At 39.5% G+C, this 18372-nt stretch overlaps 1 protein-coding gene across 1 annotated transcript in view; it reads right to left on the reverse strand.

Annotated features, from left to right (window-relative positions):
• LOC128646999 (olfactory receptor 11A1-like) overlaps positions 1-16477 on the reverse strand; it is a 39464-nt gene extending 22987 nt beyond the window's left edge. The window contains exons 1-2 of the mRNA XM_053699809.1: positions 15963-16477; positions 13165-13168 (exon numbers count right to left, since the gene is read on the reverse strand). Of these exons, the coding sequence (XP_053555784.1) occupies positions 13165-13168; positions 15963-16477 (519 nt within the window). The remainder of the gene's footprint in view (positions 1-13164; positions 13169-15962) is intronic.
• Between the last annotated feature and the right edge of the window lie 1895 nt (positions 16478-18372).

Here is an 18372-nt window from a genome sequence, read left to right on the forward strand (position 1 = left end):
CCACATCTTCAACCTCTGCAGCAATGCTGGCAGCACTCATACTTCTATTTCCCAAAGGCAACCTCTGGATATGACGCTTAACATGTGCACTCAGCTTCTTTAGTCGACCATGGCGAGGCCGGTTCTGAGTCCAACCTGTCCTGTGAAACTGCTGTATGGTCTTGCCCACCATGCTGCAGCTCAGTTTCAGGGTCTTGGCAATCCTTTTATAGCCTTGGCCATCTTTATGTGGAGCAACAATTCTTTTTTTTGAGATTCTCATAGAGTTCTTTGCCATGAGGTGCCATGTTGCATTCAGTGACCAGTATGAGAGAGTGTGAGAGCGATAACACCAAATTTAACACACCTGCTCCCCATTCACATTTCAGACCTTGTAACACTAACGAGTCACATGACACCGGGGAGGGAAAATGGCTAATTGGGCCCAATTTGAACATTTCCACTTAGGGGTGTACTCACTTTTGTGGCCAATGGTTTAGACATTAATGGCTGTGTGTTGAGTTATTTTGAGGGGGCAGCAAATTTACACTGTTATACAGGCTGTACACTCACTACTTTGTATTGTAGCAAAGGTTCATTTCTTCAGTGTTGTCACATGAAAAGATATAATAAAATATTTACAAAAATGTGAGGGGTGCACTTACTTTTGTGAGATACTGTATTCTTCAGGAACATCGATAGGACTATCTTGGTCTTGTTCTACACCCTTATTGGTTAGGGCAAAAAATCTTTTTAAGGATAATTTCCTTATGAATTTATTAATATCCAATAGGGTATTGAAGCCAGAGAATTTACTAGTAGGAGCAAAACCTAGTCCGTTAGATAAAACACATTTCTCTTCCTTTGTTAATAAATATTGTGATATGTTAATAACATCCAGTCCTTCTTTGTCCGATTCAACAGAATCAAATATTTCTGTCCCCTTTTCTTCTTGTTCTTTTCTTGTCCTCCCTTTCCTCCATCTTCTTCTGTGTCTCTTTCTTTTTCCATGGTTTCTCGTGTTTTTGGGCGAACCACTTGTTGCAATCTGCTCCCCCTCTTCTCCCGAGGTCGAAACGCAAGAAGAAGGAGAGACAGAAGAAGAGGAAAATGTAGAAGAACAAAGGAAGGAGAAAGAGGCAGCAGTAGTATTGGCTTCAGAATCTGAGGATTCTGGATAAAAAGGAACTATTCTGGATTTTGAGACTCCACTCACGTATGCTAGGTGGTATGAATAAAGAATGCAATATTCATTTTTTCATAAATAATTAACCAGGCATTGACTGAATATGTGGCTTGGTTAGCATTCTTAAGCACCCCATCATAATACTGAAATATATCTATTGCTTCATTGGTAACTCGTAAAAATGTGACACATCTCTTTAATGTCCCTTCAGTTTGTTACCTACTCATATCTTTAATATAAATTAATGATTGTTTATTATCAATATAAATATGTATATACCATCTCTTGCTATAAGTGTCAGTGATCTGAATATTCTATGTACATTTGTGAAATAGGTATTTCAATGTATTTATTTATTGATCCTTATGTTTGTTTGTTTTTAAATTACTATTGTTTTTATTAGTGATTTCTGTAGTGCGAGTAAGGGGTTAATAATTCTCCCTATAAATGGGTATGCCTACTTACACTCGATAGCCTATGATTAAGCGGCACTAGTGAGCGCAAAACGCTTCAGACCGTTACCTTCTCTCCTCTCTGCAGCATTTGTTTCCACTGAGAAGTAATCCCTGGGATCACATATGCATATTTGGAGTTGGCGCTTAATCTCCAATTTACTTTTTTGGACATATCCTTTTTGCACTAACACATTATTTTTAGTTATATTTTGTCAAGGAGATGAGGTACATGCCGGAGGGCCAACAAAACCTCATCAGCCTAGCAGGCTCCTGGAACTCCAGATTGGAATTGAGCCCCGGTCTGCTGCTTCTTAAAAGGGGTGTCAATCGAGTAAGGTGCATGGGATCCAGTCGACCTTTTAATATTTTGTTGGCAATTTGATGCGGCACCTAAGGATACCACATGTTTGGAAGTTCTACCTTCTAGGATAAATGGGGGACCGGATCTGATTTCCCCTCCAAAGTTAACCCTAACTGTGACCTTTCCTACAAAAATAAAAATGATCTCTCACCCCCACTATACGACTACCCAATCATATCTACCTAATGTGATTTCCTTTTGACAACACATGTTTCATGATGCTTATTGCTAACCACCATCTATATGATACCCTCCCACACCTACCTTTTCTTCATGATGCTGTTTATGTTTTGGTTTCACTTAAGGGGTTTCCATGATGGTGTGGCTGTGTTAGGGACTCAGGCAATGGAAAGGACCTTGACGTGGTGCCTGAGCTTTCCCATTTGGCCAGATGCGGTGACTAACCTTTCCAGTTGTTATTTTATCTTAGCTGTGAGCTAGCTGGTGAGTGCTGGGTGTTTCTATGTGTTGTATTACTTTTTATTTGTAATCTCCCTTGTTTCTTGCACCCATTCCGGACTGGGGTTAACTGCCTGTGGCTCTGGTGACATCACAGCTTTTTTGGAGTGCTATTTAGCACCCAGGGCTGGATGTTGCTGAGTCACAGGATGTGTACCTGATCCGGTCTTGGAGTGCAGTTCCCTTCCATGTTTTGTATTTTCTATGGGTGATTACAGCCACCTGTGCACCCCTTCTTTGTTCTCAGTTTGTTTGGCTTTGTGAGCTCGCATGATGGTGTGGCTGTGTTAGGGACTCAGGCAATGGAAAGGACCTTGACGTGGTGCCTGAGCTTTCCCATTTGGCCAGATGCGGTGACTAACCTTTCCAGTTGTGATTTTATCTTAGCTGTGAGCTAGCTGGTGAGTGCTGGGTGTTTCTATGTGTTGTATTACTTTTTATTTGTAATCTCCCTTGTTTCTTACACCCATTCCAGACTGGGGTTAACTGCCTGTGGCTCTGGTGACATCACAGCTTTTTTGGAGTGCTATTTAGCACCCAGGGCTGGATGTTGCTGAGTCACAGGATGTGTACCTGATCCGGTCTTGGAGTGCAGTTCCCTTCCATGTTTTGTATTTCCTATGGGTGATTACAGCCACCTGTGCACCCCTTCTTTGTTCTCAGTTTGTTTGGCTATGTGAGCTCGCATGATGGTGTGGTTGTGTTAGGGACTCAGGCAATGGAAAGGACCTGGACATGGTGCCTGAGCTTTCCCATTTGGCCAGATGCGGTGACTAACCTTTCCAGTTGTGATTTTATCTTAGCTGTGAGCTAGCTGGTGAGTGCTGGGTGTTTCTATGTGTTGTATTACTTTTTATTTGTAATCTCCCTTGTTTCTTGCACCCATTCCGGACTGGGGTTAACTGCCTGTGGCTCTGGTGATATCACAGCTTTTTTGGAGTGCTATTTAGCACCCAGGGCTGGATGTTGCTGAGTCACAGGATGTGTACCTGATCCGGTCTTGGAGTGCAGTTCCCTTCCATGTTTTGTATTTTCTATGGGTGATTACAGCCACCTGTGCACCCCTTCTTTGTTCTCAGTTTGTTTGGCTTTGTGAGCTGGCATGATGGTGTGGCTGTGTTAGGTACTCAGGCAATGAAAAGGACTTTGACGTGGTGCCTGAGCTTTCCCATTTGGCCAGATGCGGTGACTAACCTTTCCAGTTGTGATTTTATCTTAGCTGTGAGCTAGCTGGTGAGTGCTGGGTGTTTCTATGTGTTGTATTACTTTTTATTTGTAATCTCCCTTGTTTCTTGCACCCATTGCGGACTAGGGTTAACTGCCTGTGGCTCTGGTGACATCACAGCTTTTTTGGAGTGCTATTTAGCACTCAGGGCTGGATGTTGCTGAGTCACAGGATGTGTACCTGATCCGGTCTTGGAGTGCAGTTCCCTTCCATGTTTTGTATTTTCTATGGGTGATTACAGCCACCTGTGCACCCCTTCTTTGTTCTTAGTTTGTTTGGCTTTGTGAGCTCACATGATGGTGTGGCTGTGTTAGGGACTCAGGCAATGGAAAGGACCTTGACGTGGTGCCTGAGCTTTCCCATTTGGCCAGATGCAGTGACTAAACTTTCCAGTTGTGATTTTATCTTAGCTGTGAGCTTGCTGGTGAATGCTGGGTGTTTCTATGTGTTGTATTACTTTTTATTTGTAATCTCCCTTGTTTCTTGCACCCATTCCGGACTGGGGTTAAATGCCTGTGGCTCTGGTGACATCACAGCTTTTTTGGAGTGCTATTTAGCACCCAGGGCTGGATGTTGCTGAGTCACAGGATGTGTACCTGATCCGGTCTTGGAGTGCAGTTCCCTTCCATGTTTTGTATTTTCTATGGGTGATTACAGCCACCTGTGCACCCCTTCTTTGTTCTCAGTTTGTTTGGCTTTGTGAGCTTGCATGATGGTGTGGCTGTGTTAGGGACTCAGGCAATGGAAAGGACCTGGACGTGGTGCCTGAGCTTTCCCATTTGGCCAGATGCGGTGACTAACCTTTCCAGTTGTGATTTTATCTTAGCTGTGAGCTAGCTGGTGAGTGCTGGGTGTTTCTATGTGTTGTATTACTTTTTATTTGTAATCTCCCTTGTTTCTTGCACCCATTTTGGACTGGGCTTAACTGCCTGTGGCTCTGGTGATATCACAGCTTTTTTGGAGTGCTATTTAGCACCCAGGGCTGGATGTTGCTGAGTCACAGGATGTGTACCTGATCCGGTCTTGGAGTGCAGTTCCCTTCCATGTTTTGTATTTTCTATGGGTGATTACAGCCACCTGTGCACCCCTTCTTTGTTCTCAGTTTGTTTGGCTTTGTGAGCTCACATGATGGTGTGGCTGTGTTAGGGACTCAGGCAATGGAAAGGACCTTGACGTGGTGCCTGAGCTTTCCCATTTGGCCAGATGCAGTGACTAAACTTTCCAGTTGTGATTTTATCTTAGCTGTGAGCTTGCTGGTGAATGCTGGGTGTTTCTATGTGTTGTATTACTTTTTATTTGTAATCTCCCTTGTTTCTTGCACCCATTCCGGACTGGGGTTAAATGCCTGTGGCTCTGGTGACATCACAGCTTTTTTGGAGTGCTATTTAGCACCCAGGGCTGGATGTTGCTGAGTCACAGGATGTGTACCTGATCCGGTCTTGGAGTGCAGTTCCCTTCCATGTTTTGTATTTTCTATGGGTGATTACAGCCACCTGTGCACCCCTTCTTTGTTCTCAGTTTGTTTGGCTTTGTGAGCTTGCATGATGGTGTGGCTGTGTTAGGGACTCAGGCAATGGAAAGGACCTGGACGTGGTGCCTGAGCTTTCCCATTTGGCCAGATGCGGTGACTAACCTTTCCAGTTGTGATTTTATCTTAGCTGTGAGCTAGCTGGTGAGTGCTGGGTGTTTCTATGTGTTGTATTACTTTTTATTTGTAATCTCCCTTGTTTCTTGCACCCATTCCGGACTGGGCTTAACTGCCTGTGGCTCTGGTGATATCACAGCTTTTTTGGAGTGCTATTTAGCACCCAGGGCTGGATGTTGCTGAGTCACAGGATGTGTACCTGATCCGGTCTTGGAGTGCAGTTCCCTTCCATGTTTTGTATTTTCTATGGGTGATTACAGCCACCTGTGCACCCCTTCTTTGTTCTCAGTTTGTTTGGCTTTGTGAGCTGGCATGATGGTGTGGCTGTGTTAGGTACTCAGGCAATGGAAAGGACTTTGACGTGGTGCCTGAGCTTTCCCATTTGGCCAGATGCGGTGACTAACCTTTCCAGTTGTGATTTTATCTTAGCTGTGAGCTAGCTGGTGAGTGCTGGGTGTTTCTATGTGTTGTATTACTTTTTATTTGTAATCTCCCTTGTTTCTTGCACCCATTCCGGACTGGGGTTTAACTGCCTGTGGCTCTGGTGACATCACAGCGTTTTTGGAGTGCTATTTAGCACTCAGGGCTGGATGTTGCTGAGTCACAGGATGTGTACCTGATCCGGTCTTGGAGTGCAGTTCCCTTCCATGTTTTGTATTTTCTATGGGTGATTACAGCCACCTGTGCACCCCTTCTTTGTTCTTAGTTTGTTTGGCTTTGTGAGCTCACATGATGGTGTGGCTGTGTTAGGGACTCAGGCAATGGAAAGGACCTTGACGTGGTGCCTGAGCTTTCCCATTTGGCCAGATGCATTGACTAAACTTTCCAGTTGTGATTTTATCTTAGCTGTGAGCTTGCTGGTGAGTGCTGGGTGTTTCTATGTGTTGTATTACTTTTTATTTGTAATCTCCCTTGTTTCTTGCACCCATTCCGGACTGGGGATAAATGCCTGTGGCTCTGGTGACATCACAGCTTTTTTGGAGTGCTATTTAGCACCCAGGGCTGGATGTTGCTGAGTCACAGGATGTGTACCTGATCCGGTCTTGGAGTGCAGTTCCCTTCCATGTTTTGTATTTTCTATGGGTGATTACAGCCACCTGTGCACCCCTTCTTTGTTCTCAGTTTGTTTGGCTTTGTGAGCTCGTATGATGGTGTGGCTGTGTTAGGGACTCAGGCAATGGAAAGGACCTTGACGTGGTGCCTGAGCTTTCCCATTTGGCCAGATGCGGTGACTAACCTTTCCAGTTGTGATTTTATCTTAGCTGTGAGCTTGCTGGTGAGTGCTGGGTGTTTCTATGTGTTGTATTATTTTTTATTTGTAATCTCCCTTGTTTCTTGCACCCATTCCGGACTGGGGTTAACTGCCTGTGGCTCTGGTGACATCACAGCTTTTTGGAGTGCTATTTAGCACCCAGGGCTGGATGTTGCTGAGTCACAGGATGTATACCTGATCCGGTCTTGGAGTGCAGTTCCCTTTCATGTTTTGTATTTTCTATAGGTGATTACAGCCACCTGTGCACCCCTTCTTTGTTCTCAGTTTGTTTGGCTTTGTGAGCTTGCATGATGGTGTGGCTGTGTTAGGGACTCAGGCAATGGAAAGGACCTTGACGTGGTGCCTGAGCTTTCCCATTTGGCCAGATGCGGTGACTAACCTTTCCAGTTGTGATTTTATCTTAGCTGTGAGCTAGCTGGTGAGTGCTGGGTGTTTCTATTTGTTGTATTACTTTTTATTTGTAATCTCCCTTGTTTCTTGCACCCATTCCGGACTGGGGTTTACTGCCTGTGGCTCTGGTGACATCACAGCTTGTTTGGAGTGCTATTTAGCACCCAGGGCTGGATGTTGCTGAGTCACAGGATGTGTACCTGATCCGGTCTTGGAGTGCAGTTCCCTTCCATGTTTTGTATTTTCTATGGGTGATTACAGCCACCTGTACACCCCTTCTTTGTTCTCAGTTTGTTTGGCTTTGTGAGCTCGCATGATGGTGTGGCTGTGTTAGGGACTCAGGCAATGGAAAGGACCTTGACGTGGTGCCTGAGCTTTCCCATTTGGCCAGATGCGGTGACTAACCTTTCCAGTTGTGATTTTATCTTAGCTGTGAGCTTGCTGGTGAGTGCTGGACGTTTCTATGTGTTGTATTACTTTTTATTTGTAATCTCCCTTGTTTCTTGCACCCATTCCGGACTGGGGTTAACTGCCTGTGGCTCTGGTGACATCACAGCTTTTTTGGAGTGCTATTTAGCACCCAGGGCTGGATGTTGCTGAGTCACAGGATGTGTACCTGATCCTGTCTTGGAGTGCAGTTCCCTTCCATGTTTTGTATTTTCTATGGGTGATTACAGCCACCTGTGCACCCCTTCTTTGTTCTCAGTTTGTTTGGCTTTGTGAGCTCACATGATGGTGTGGCTGTGTTAGGGACTTAGGCAATGGAAAGGACCTTGACGTGGTAACTGAGCTTTCCCATTTGGCCAGATGCGGTGACTAACCTTTCCAGTTGTGATTTTATCTTAGCTGTGAGCTAGCTGGTGAGTGCTGGGTGTTTCTATGTGTTGTATTACTTTTTATTTGTAATCTCCCTTGTTTCTTACACCCATTCCAGACTGGGGTTAACTGCCTGTGGCTCTGGTGACATCACAGCTTTTTTGGAGTGCTATTTAGCACCCAGGGCTGGATGTTGCTGAGTCACAGGATGTGTACCTGATCCGGTCTTGGAGTGCAGTTCCCTTCCATGTTTTGTATTTTCTATGGGTGATTACAGCCACCTGTGCACCCCTTCTTTGTTCTCAGTTTGTTTGGCTTTGTGAGCTCACATGATGGTGTGGCTGTGTTAGGGACTTAGGCAATGGAAAGGACCTTGACGTGGTGCCTGAGCTTTCCCATTTGGCCAGATGCGGTGACTAACCTTTCCAGTTGTTATTTTATCTTAGCTGTGAGCTAGCTGGTGAGTGCTGGGTGTTTCTATTTGTTGTATTACTTTTTATTTGTAATCTCCCTTGTTTCTTGCACCCATTCCGGACTGGGGTTAACTGCCTGTGGCTCTGGTGACATCACAGCTTTTTTGGAGTGCTATTTAGCTCCCAGGGCTGGATGTTGCTGATTCACAGGATGTGTACCTGATCCGGTCTTGGAGTTCAGTTCCCTTCCATGTTTTGTATTTTCTATGGGTGATTACAGCCACCTGTGCACCCCTTCTTTGTTCTCAGTTTGTTTGGCTTTGTGAGCTCGCATGATGGTGTGGCTTTGTTAGGGACTCAGGCAATGGAAAGGACCTTGACATGGTGCCTGAGCTTTCCCATTTGGCCAGATGCGGTGACTAACCTTTCCAGTTGTGATTTTATCTTAGCTGTGAGCTAGCTGGTGAGTGCTGGGTGTTTCTATGTGTTGTATTACTTTTTATTTGTAATCTCCCTTGTTTCTTGCACCCATTCTTGACTGGGGTTAACTGCCTGTGGCTCTGGTGACATCACAGCTTTTTTGGAGTGCTATTTAGCACCCAGGGCTGGATGTTGCTGAGTCACAGGATGTGTACCTGATCCGGTCTTGGAGTGCAGTTCCCTTCCATGTTTTATATATATATATATATATATATATATATATATATATATATATATATATATATATATATATATATATATATATATTATATATTATATATATATATATATATATATATTATATATTATATATATATATATATATATATTATATATATATATATATATATATATATATATATATACATATATATATATATATATATATATATATATATATATATATATACATATATACATATATATATATATATATATATATATATATATATATATATATATATATATATATACAGTAACTTTTAATCACTGAACAGTAAATTATAGTGATATTTTTCTAATATATATATATATCCTAAACACTGTTCCCCCAGTGAATCTGTACTGTATATGTAAACAAACAAAATGGAAACTACTGATTAGTCAGCGCAGATGTTATTTTAAAACAGGGATTATTCTTTCCACAGAGTCCTATTACCTAAATTAGGATATTTATGCTTGTTTGTATAAAAAAGTTCAATAGTCAAGAGAAGTATGTATGAAAGATTCCCCTTCGGGTTCCTACTTCTTCAAACAAACCTCAATCATATGAGGTAAGAGCCGCATGTAAGATGAGAGCCTTCAGACACTGGTGTTAAAGTATACTTCTTGCCTCTTGTTATATGTAGAATCACTGTGTTGTCTTCTGTGGGGATGGAGCTCATGTGATGTACATACAGAGAGAAAACAGCAAATGATAGTGTAAAATCATTTTAATAAAATTTACTGCCTTATACACAGTTATGCACTCATACATAAAAACCTCAAAAATATGAGGTATTTAGCAGTATATGAAAATGTCAAATCAATTTACACAAAGCTCCTATGTAGGCTTACTTTGTGACTGTATTGTTGAAATGCCACATGTGCTAGGGTAATTAAAAATCAATGTACTAATGTCAAACAAGTTTATTTCCTTCTTCCTCAGAGGTAAGTAATTGGACTCTAACTTTAATTCTTAAAAGTAAGGCAGCGGCACACCCCTGTATATCTGATTAGTTTACCAGGATCACATGCAACTAAAAGCCTGGATGGTTGTATAGCAAATGTTGTTATGTATAGGGGAGTATTCAGTTACTCGGGTGCAGAGAGCTATACCTCTTGAGACCGGGCAGATGCTGATAGACAGATAACAGGGGCTCAGCTGAAATCCCCTGCAAACAATAGATCCATGGCTACGCCCATTTCAGCCAAAAATGCCAAACTTTTGTCAGGCTTCGAGTCCCTGTTATTTGTCAATCAGCATCTGCCCGGTCTCAAGAGGTATAGCCATTTTGGAATGAATGCAAACCCATCAGGTATTGAAGTTACTTTCTATATAGGTGAAGCGGTCTTAGTATCTAAGAGTCGTTATGGACTGTCTGAGTGCCACAACATTACAGGTATGACACTTTAATATCTGTTGACACCTTTGAAATTAACCATACCCAGATTGGAAGGGGTTCCGCATGTATCACCAACCATTATGGTGCATTTGAAGGGACTTTCTGCGTGTGGAGGTTATAAGGGGTTGCCTCAGCAAGACATAGCTCCCTCATTTCTGTCTATACAGGACTTCCCCTATGAGACATAGTAGCCCCCTTTTTTGAAACAGGCTACACTGGTATATCAACTTATAATTTTTAATTTTAATTTTTTTTTTTTTTATTTTAATAAAAAAAAATTTAATTTTTTTTAAATTTTTTTTTTTAATTTAAATTTTTTTAATTTTTTTTTTTTTTGTCCACACTTATATTATCAGTGCTAGGTAGTTTTAGAATGTTTCACGAACTTATTTTCAATATATGGAACCCCAAATGTAAAATTAAACACATAGTTAGAAACAGTAACCTCAACATCCTATCATAACTTTTCAGCGCAAACACACATAAGTACAATATATGTTTTTAAACATGTTACATGCTAACAAATAAAATCTATTTTTGAAAACATTGCGACACAACTAGGTTTATGATAAGGCTAGTAGTTTAATTATGGTCCATAGGACATATAGTCAGTAACATCACTTAAACTAAAAAAGATATAACTAATACCTTCACATTAAGGGGTTAAAAAAAACAAAGAAAAAAAGGGAAAAAGAGAAAAGGGAAAAAAAAAACAAAAAAAAAACCTACATATATCATCAGTATAGACACTAATTGCAGGCACAATGTGATTATGTTTTTTGAAGTTTTGCATATATGTATAATGCTATAACATTATAATGCATAATTTCCCAATTCTGGTTATCCATCTTAACATCTATGCATATATCAACAAAATGTATAAAACTGAAAGAAGTTGAAAAACATACTAGTTTTTTAATGACAAATTACCTAAATGCCAACTTCCAAAATGGAGGATGTAACCACAAACCTGGCAGAAACTCATCAATGGATTGTTTAAAAGGACTCTTGGACATGCGCACTAACATTCCTTGACAAAGCATACCAGCGAAACGTACGTCGGAACTGAACTGTTCTATATTGAGTTTTATTGCGTCTCTACACTAGCCAGGACACCTGGGGGCTTAGCGCTATTGTCTTGCTACTAAAAAGGTTTTGGTTTCAGCGGTCACACTCCTGCTGATCCATTTACCTCTTTGCAAGTTTGGCGATTTGAAGCATTTGTTACAGCATATCTGCTTTTGTACCCTTACATTGTGGTGTTATCAAGGCTTGTGTGACGCTTTTATATATTTTAAAATAAATTTGTATCCAAGTTTTGCCTAGTGTACTGTTTTCCCATCAGTATAAAGTGGGAGTGCGCATATCCTTGAGCTTAGTGGAAAGCTCCAACAAATGTGAGTAGTCATTTGTTACAAAACAACTACTTCCTCAAAGTGCCGTTACAGATTCACACTATGTTGCAATTTTCTGTTTCCTTTTTTATGGGATCTCACTGAGGAATGCTAACAAGCTGAAAAACTCATCCAGAGGACACAGACATATCCTTGATTCAGAACTTTATTTGGTTTTCCTTTTATGATTTTTTTTATCACATTTATTTCACTTTTTTTTTCTTTGTGATATTCGGTATATTTATTGTAATATCAACTTATACTTTTTTGGAACAGGAACTTTTTACTAGCACTTGATTATTATCTACCCTGGAACCATGTATATTTATTTGAACTGGTTGATGTACTGTATGATAAACGGCTGATTGGCTGCCAGTGAAATGCTTGTGCAATGTTAAATGCCGACAGCGTATGCTGTCGGCATTTAAGGAGGTCGGACGGACATGATTTGCTACAGCGAATCATGTCCGCTCGCCTCTTGTTAAATTGACCCCATAAAGTCTGCCCGATATTTCCTAAAATTTTAAACTTATCTAGTTTGTAAGATAGCCTTATGCTTATCCCAGACTTTGCTGAAGCCTTCCACAGTGTTTGTCATTACCACCTCCGCAAATTACTTCTGAATCTACTACCCATCAGTTTGAGATTATGACCCCTTTCTCTTGATTTTTTCTTTTTATGAAAAACACTCACAGCCTCAGCTTTATTAAGGCCATTAATATACTTGAAAGTTACTATCATGCACATATATAGACATTTATATACACATTTTTTAGCCCTTCCCAGTCAAATACCGTGAAACATGCAATATAGGGCCAAAGTGGAGTGCTAACAATTACACACAAGCAAAAAGAGTTTATTGCAGGTGTTTGTGTGTGTAAAGGTTTTTAACTCGTATTACAAGTTGAAAGTAAATATAATCCCTTGAGCGCAATAGAAGTTAACGTTTGACAGGATAGCACATATGTGTGTACAGATGTATTTATGTATTTAAATGTGTATATACCTGACATATATACACATATAAACACAAATACAAATGTATGTACATATAGACATACTGTATATAAGTACACTGGAGCCCTTTGCAGTGAAGTAGATGAAACATTTCAAATCATATTTATGCTAAATTCATATTTAATAAATTGTTATTCTGTGTAGTTAATATTAATATTTCACATTCCAATGTTCTGCACATTGTATATATATATATATATTTTTATATATATATATATATATATATATATATATATATATATATATATATATATATATATATATATATATATATATATATATATATATATCAGGAGTCTAATCTGGTGCATTTCAAGTATGAAACTAGCACAAACACATTAAAGTCACTAAGTAAAAAAGGATATTTATTTTCCTAAGAGTGCAGGTTGCCTAAGAACTCGACACAAGGAAGTTAATTGTTTGCTGGAAATAGATTTTTGATCTATACACACCTCTTTACCTGTTACCTTTCTTAAGAGAAATCAAACACAAACATAAAATTGGTGTTAACGGGACTTATCACAGAAACTTATTTGTTGAAGCTTTTTTCTTTTGACATTTACTATCATTATATTTTTTTATTATATTATTTTTTTCTTTTTCTCTGAATTAGTTATGTCATGTCAGATGTTACTGTGCCTTTAACTGTATATCATTTCACTTTAAGACACACAGAGTTTATAGCAGATATATGGAATAGGGCATACTTTATATATTCCTAATCAAGTGCTATATGTTACTTACATCCTATAACTATGACATCTTAAAATTATAAATATATTATGATAAAGGTTTGTCATCATCAAATATAAGTTGGAGACGAGAATTCTCATTAATAACTTTAGATTTCTCCATCACCCCCTTTAAGGAACAGATTTCCTTTTGTATGTTTTGCTTGTTTTTAACCTGAAAGCAATAACAGACACATACACAAATGAACACATACACTCTTGCTCAGATATACTAAATAACATACATGTTCTTAGGATATATAAGTGTCCTCAACAAGTTAGACATACTATAATTGTCCTTCAATATCATTACAAGCATGATTAAACTACTGGTTGCTTTCAATTGCATGGCACTAGTGGGTTAACATATGGCTTCTTGCAACTTTGTACTTGAGTAATTTGTGACTGCTTAGATCCTAGTGAAGTAGAATATTTGTTGTATTTTACGTTTCTTTGTACATCAGTAACACTAGCCTACATCACAATATTGGTACAAAAAGTCTTAAATCGCTATATTAGAAGCTTGATATTGTAAACATATTTAAAGAGACAGGGCAATGTCCTGATCAACTACAAGTATCAGCAAAAATAGGTATAGGCCCCGATATTTAATAATTTTTTATTTTCTTTTTATATTTTTTTATTGAGTTTCTTTTTCATGCATACAAATAGTAAATGTTAATACTTATTATAATGGAAAATAAATTGTTACAGTGTAGATTGCCAAAAGAAATCGCACAGGAACACAATACAAAGAAATGACAAAGTACACATTAAATGCAGTCGTTAAACGCTGTTCAAACAGTACACCCACTATAAGTTTTATGTGGCCGCTCTTGGGCCACAGAGATGCTATCAACATAATGTAAGGTAGGTTACCAGTGATGTGACAGGGCCACTCATGGACCCCAAATGAAGAACCTCTTTTTAACTTTTTAGAACTATAGTTAGTAATAGCTAGGCAATAACCAAGGGGCCGGTTCTGGACCCTATAGGGTTTGAAATACTATACATAAGGGATTATTTTCCTGTACATAAATAAGATGGGAAAATATGCAAGTGCTTATATAGATTCAAAGGCTATAATAAGGCTGGTAATAGTGGAAAAGAAAAATGCTATATAGATAAGGATAGTAGCTAGGGCGCGGTATAGGTGAGAAAAACCGCATAGTTAATCCTCCTAAAATAGGAGGTTTATTATTTGGGGGTGGTGGTGGGGGGGAGGTGGTGATTTAGTTGCTATGGGACTCTCATATAACTAAGATATAGATAGTTTGTTAGGAAAAAGTTGCTGAAAGATGTTAACCACCTCTGACCTTCCTGACGTTCTTGGTAAGTATTGTAACACAGTCAAATAATAATTGTTAGCTATACAAATATGCCATATAGGTGACAGACAAAAATTAAAACATTTTCCATGTGATAATCAAAATATTAGGTACCCAGTGATAACCTGTAGTACCAACTGAATAGAGGTAATTAAGTAGGTTCATACATACTTTATATATACTAGGCAGGCATTACTTGAGTGATATTAACAGTTAGCATGCTGTAAAGTACAAGTTTTATCTAAGATTCAAGGTTATACCAAGTCCCCAAATACAAGGGAAAAGTAGTATGAATAGTGAGGCCATCAGCTAGAACTATGGAGTAAGGCTGACTAGTAAAAAGGGTCTACAGCTTCATCACCAATACTACCTATATAGACTAAGAGCAGAAATGTAGCTATCAAGACCAGACTATATGTGGATTTGTAATCTACTCCTGTAACCATTTTAAACCATGTCACTTGGGTACGGGCCCTATACCCAAAGGCTGGTGTATAAGCTATGTTGAAAAATGAGGTAGGTTCTAATGTAAAATCATTCTTTGACCCTAGTAAATGTGAGCATACATGTCAGCAAGCACACTTTTGTACAATCCTATCTTTTAAAGGTTAGGTTAGATCATTAAATAAATTGCTGGTTAGGGCACGTGCATCACTACAGACACCCAAAACCACTCATATGAGTCTCACAAAAGTCACATGTTTATCTAGGTTGGGAGCCTGCTCCCATCATCTAACAGCCATACACCCTCATAGACATAAAAATGCTGTGGAAACAAATTAGCGGAATGTGGCACATAAGTGTATAGTACATTTGGGGGACTCCAATCAGGCACATGCCCTATATTGCTAAATATTGTAGAACATTCTGTGTAAACTCTCCTCACATCACCATATAAGCATACCAAACAACCTTTGCATATAGGTTGAACTTTCAAACTATATAAAATTAACCATGTTAATAAAGTAACTGTAAATATAAGAACAGCAGACTACACTGCGATGGAGACCCCTGTAGTCAGTAAAAATCTAGTCTATAGCAGATCAGCTGAAGTATAACTGTAAATGTCTCCGGTCATGAAGCTGGCTACAGTCCATTAATGTAAAGTGTACGTTATCCCACATGACCTCTCTAAACAATTTGCAGTCTAGGTGAGAGATAGGGCAGTGGCGTGACACACTAAGAGGGAGAGTTTTTTTTTTTTACCCCACTCCAGTCCGGAAAGCTGATGGCACTCCTTGAACTAACTGCAACAGACAACTCCCGGTATCGCCTTTCACCCTGCAGGGCGCCATATGCAGAGCCGAGCGTGCGGCCAGGTAAGAGGTCCTCTCACTGAAACAAGTGCTCCGGGATTCTCCTAGGGCCTCCCCCTTCGTGTATGAGTGGGGCAGCTTAAGAGCACCCTTCAAAGTAACTCCCAATGCCGCTCCATGCCTGTTACCAAAATCAAGTACAGGAGGGCTCCCATCCAAAGAAGAGAAGGAGGATCCTTGACGTTCCAAAGATGCAGCTACCACCTCAATCTGGTGTACATGAATGCCTGTAGGTATGCAATTTTCATCTATTTTGAGAGTTCCATCTCCTCGTATAGTCTGGAAAGCCGGTGCAGGGCCCTGTGATGTCACGGTGGGGAGCTTTGGAATAAGCGCTTCTAGAAGCCTGAAGGAGGTCTCAATATAGCTCAAGGCTATCAGCTCCCAGTCTACCTCAGTCAACATTTTCCTTTTCAGAGAGCTGTAAGCTGCAACTGGTATCTCCACTGAAGTTGTTGGAACAACTCGGTTCAGTAAAGTATGTACAGATAGTGAGCCACCATGTGGGTATTATGTTCTGCAGGTCCCGCTATGACTATTATAGGTCTTAAACTGCGTCAGCAGTCTCCATCTGTGTAGCTGTACTCCAAGGCTTAAAGTGGAATTAATTGTGAGATATAAGTTCCCAAAATTGGTTGACAGGGTGCCTTATGAAGAGAGCTAACAGGGGTCTGCAAACAAGCTGAGAAAGTATACAACAATCCATATTTTTACCCCTAATGTTTGAATTAAGATCCAGAGCTCTTGTGAAGCACGTCTGGTCGCTTGGATAGCTGGCTCCGCCCCCCCGATATTTAATAATTTAACAATTAAATAATTATCTATTGTGTTTCATAGCATTTGCTATAAAAGTTAGTTTGTAGTGCTTGGATGTTACTAATAATAAATTGTTCTAGTAATCACCTATACAAGTAAGCATTATATCTCATTAAAAACTTTTTCTAATCAAGTAGGTTATACAATATTCATTTTTTGAAAAACTAGTTTGGGGTTAGATGCCTCAAGATAATTCAAGCAAATAGATTGTAGACTAAAATTTGTCCCTTCCATATAAGATGGAAGCTTTTAACACTGATGGTGAATCTAATACTTATTATTCACAAATATCTAGAGCTGACCTAGACTAGTTAGAACATGACTTTGAACAGATCTTTAATGAAACCGTGGTTAGCGGCTGTTTGAGTGGTCAATTTCAGATGAAGGAAACATTAATGAAAAAAGAAACCAAACTAAAATGGGCTAAATGGACCCTAGAGAGATATATCCATCTTAAAATGGTTCAGAGAGGTCTGAGGATTAGAAAATTTTCCACATTTGCAATAGATGACAAAACATTTAAAGATAATTGGAATGATAATTTGTCCAATTGTTCATTTAAACTTATGCATTTGATTATTGAATATAAGGACACTCAACTCCTAGGAGTAAGAGAGGAAATAGAAAAACTACAGACTGCACTTGACATACATACCTCAGAAGCTAAATATAAAGAATATGATGGTATATTGAAGGAGACCATTGCCACTCTCAGGAAAGAGTTAATTGAGAATAAACATGAGAAATTTATGAGAGATCAACAAGATTATTCCCAAGGAAGAGTTTATATCTGGCAAAGATTTTCCAGAAATAGGTCACGAGACAGATATAGAAGAAGAAATCAAGGTATGGGAGAGACTTCAGTCAATGAGGGAACTGAGTCGAATGTAGAAGGTATTGAATCAGGGGGCACAAGTAATTCAGATAATGAGACCTCGGATAATGACAGAGGACATAGTCAAAATGTCATCACTCCCAAATCCATTTTGAAAAACCCTAAGGAACAAGTCCAAAGGAGGGTAAAATTTGGTGATAAAGTAGCTGATACCTCAGCACAATCACCTAGCCCATTTACCAGAGATAGCAATAGACATCACAATGACCTAGAACAGGTTTTTCAGTCCACCCCAGTGAATCACTCCACAAGAGGAGGACATGGAGGGGAAAGAAGGGGCACAACAAGAGGATCAATGAGAGGCAGGATGAACAATTCACACTACCATCTGAGGCAGAACAGGAAACAAACCAAGTATCAGTAATAAGTACAGCCACTACTAACAATGTGATTAATCTAACAGACCATTATCTAAGTGATTATGAACTTAAAGTGTTAGGTTATGGACTAGGCTTTGTGCCAACAAACAGATTTAACCTATTCCGAACATTAATTATGTTAATAGGGTAATTCGCAATCTAACTTTAAAGAAGCACTTTAAAAATCATATCAATGTTGAGGAGAATAGAGACACTAATCAGAGCCATAC

The sequence above is a fragment of the Bombina bombina genome, chromosome 2 (assembly GCF_027579735.1).
Source record: "Bombina bombina isolate aBomBom1 chromosome 2, aBomBom1.pri, whole genome shotgun sequence".
In the NCBI taxonomy this organism is placed as follows: Eukaryota; Metazoa; Chordata; class Amphibia; order Anura; family Bombinatoridae; genus Bombina; species Bombina bombina.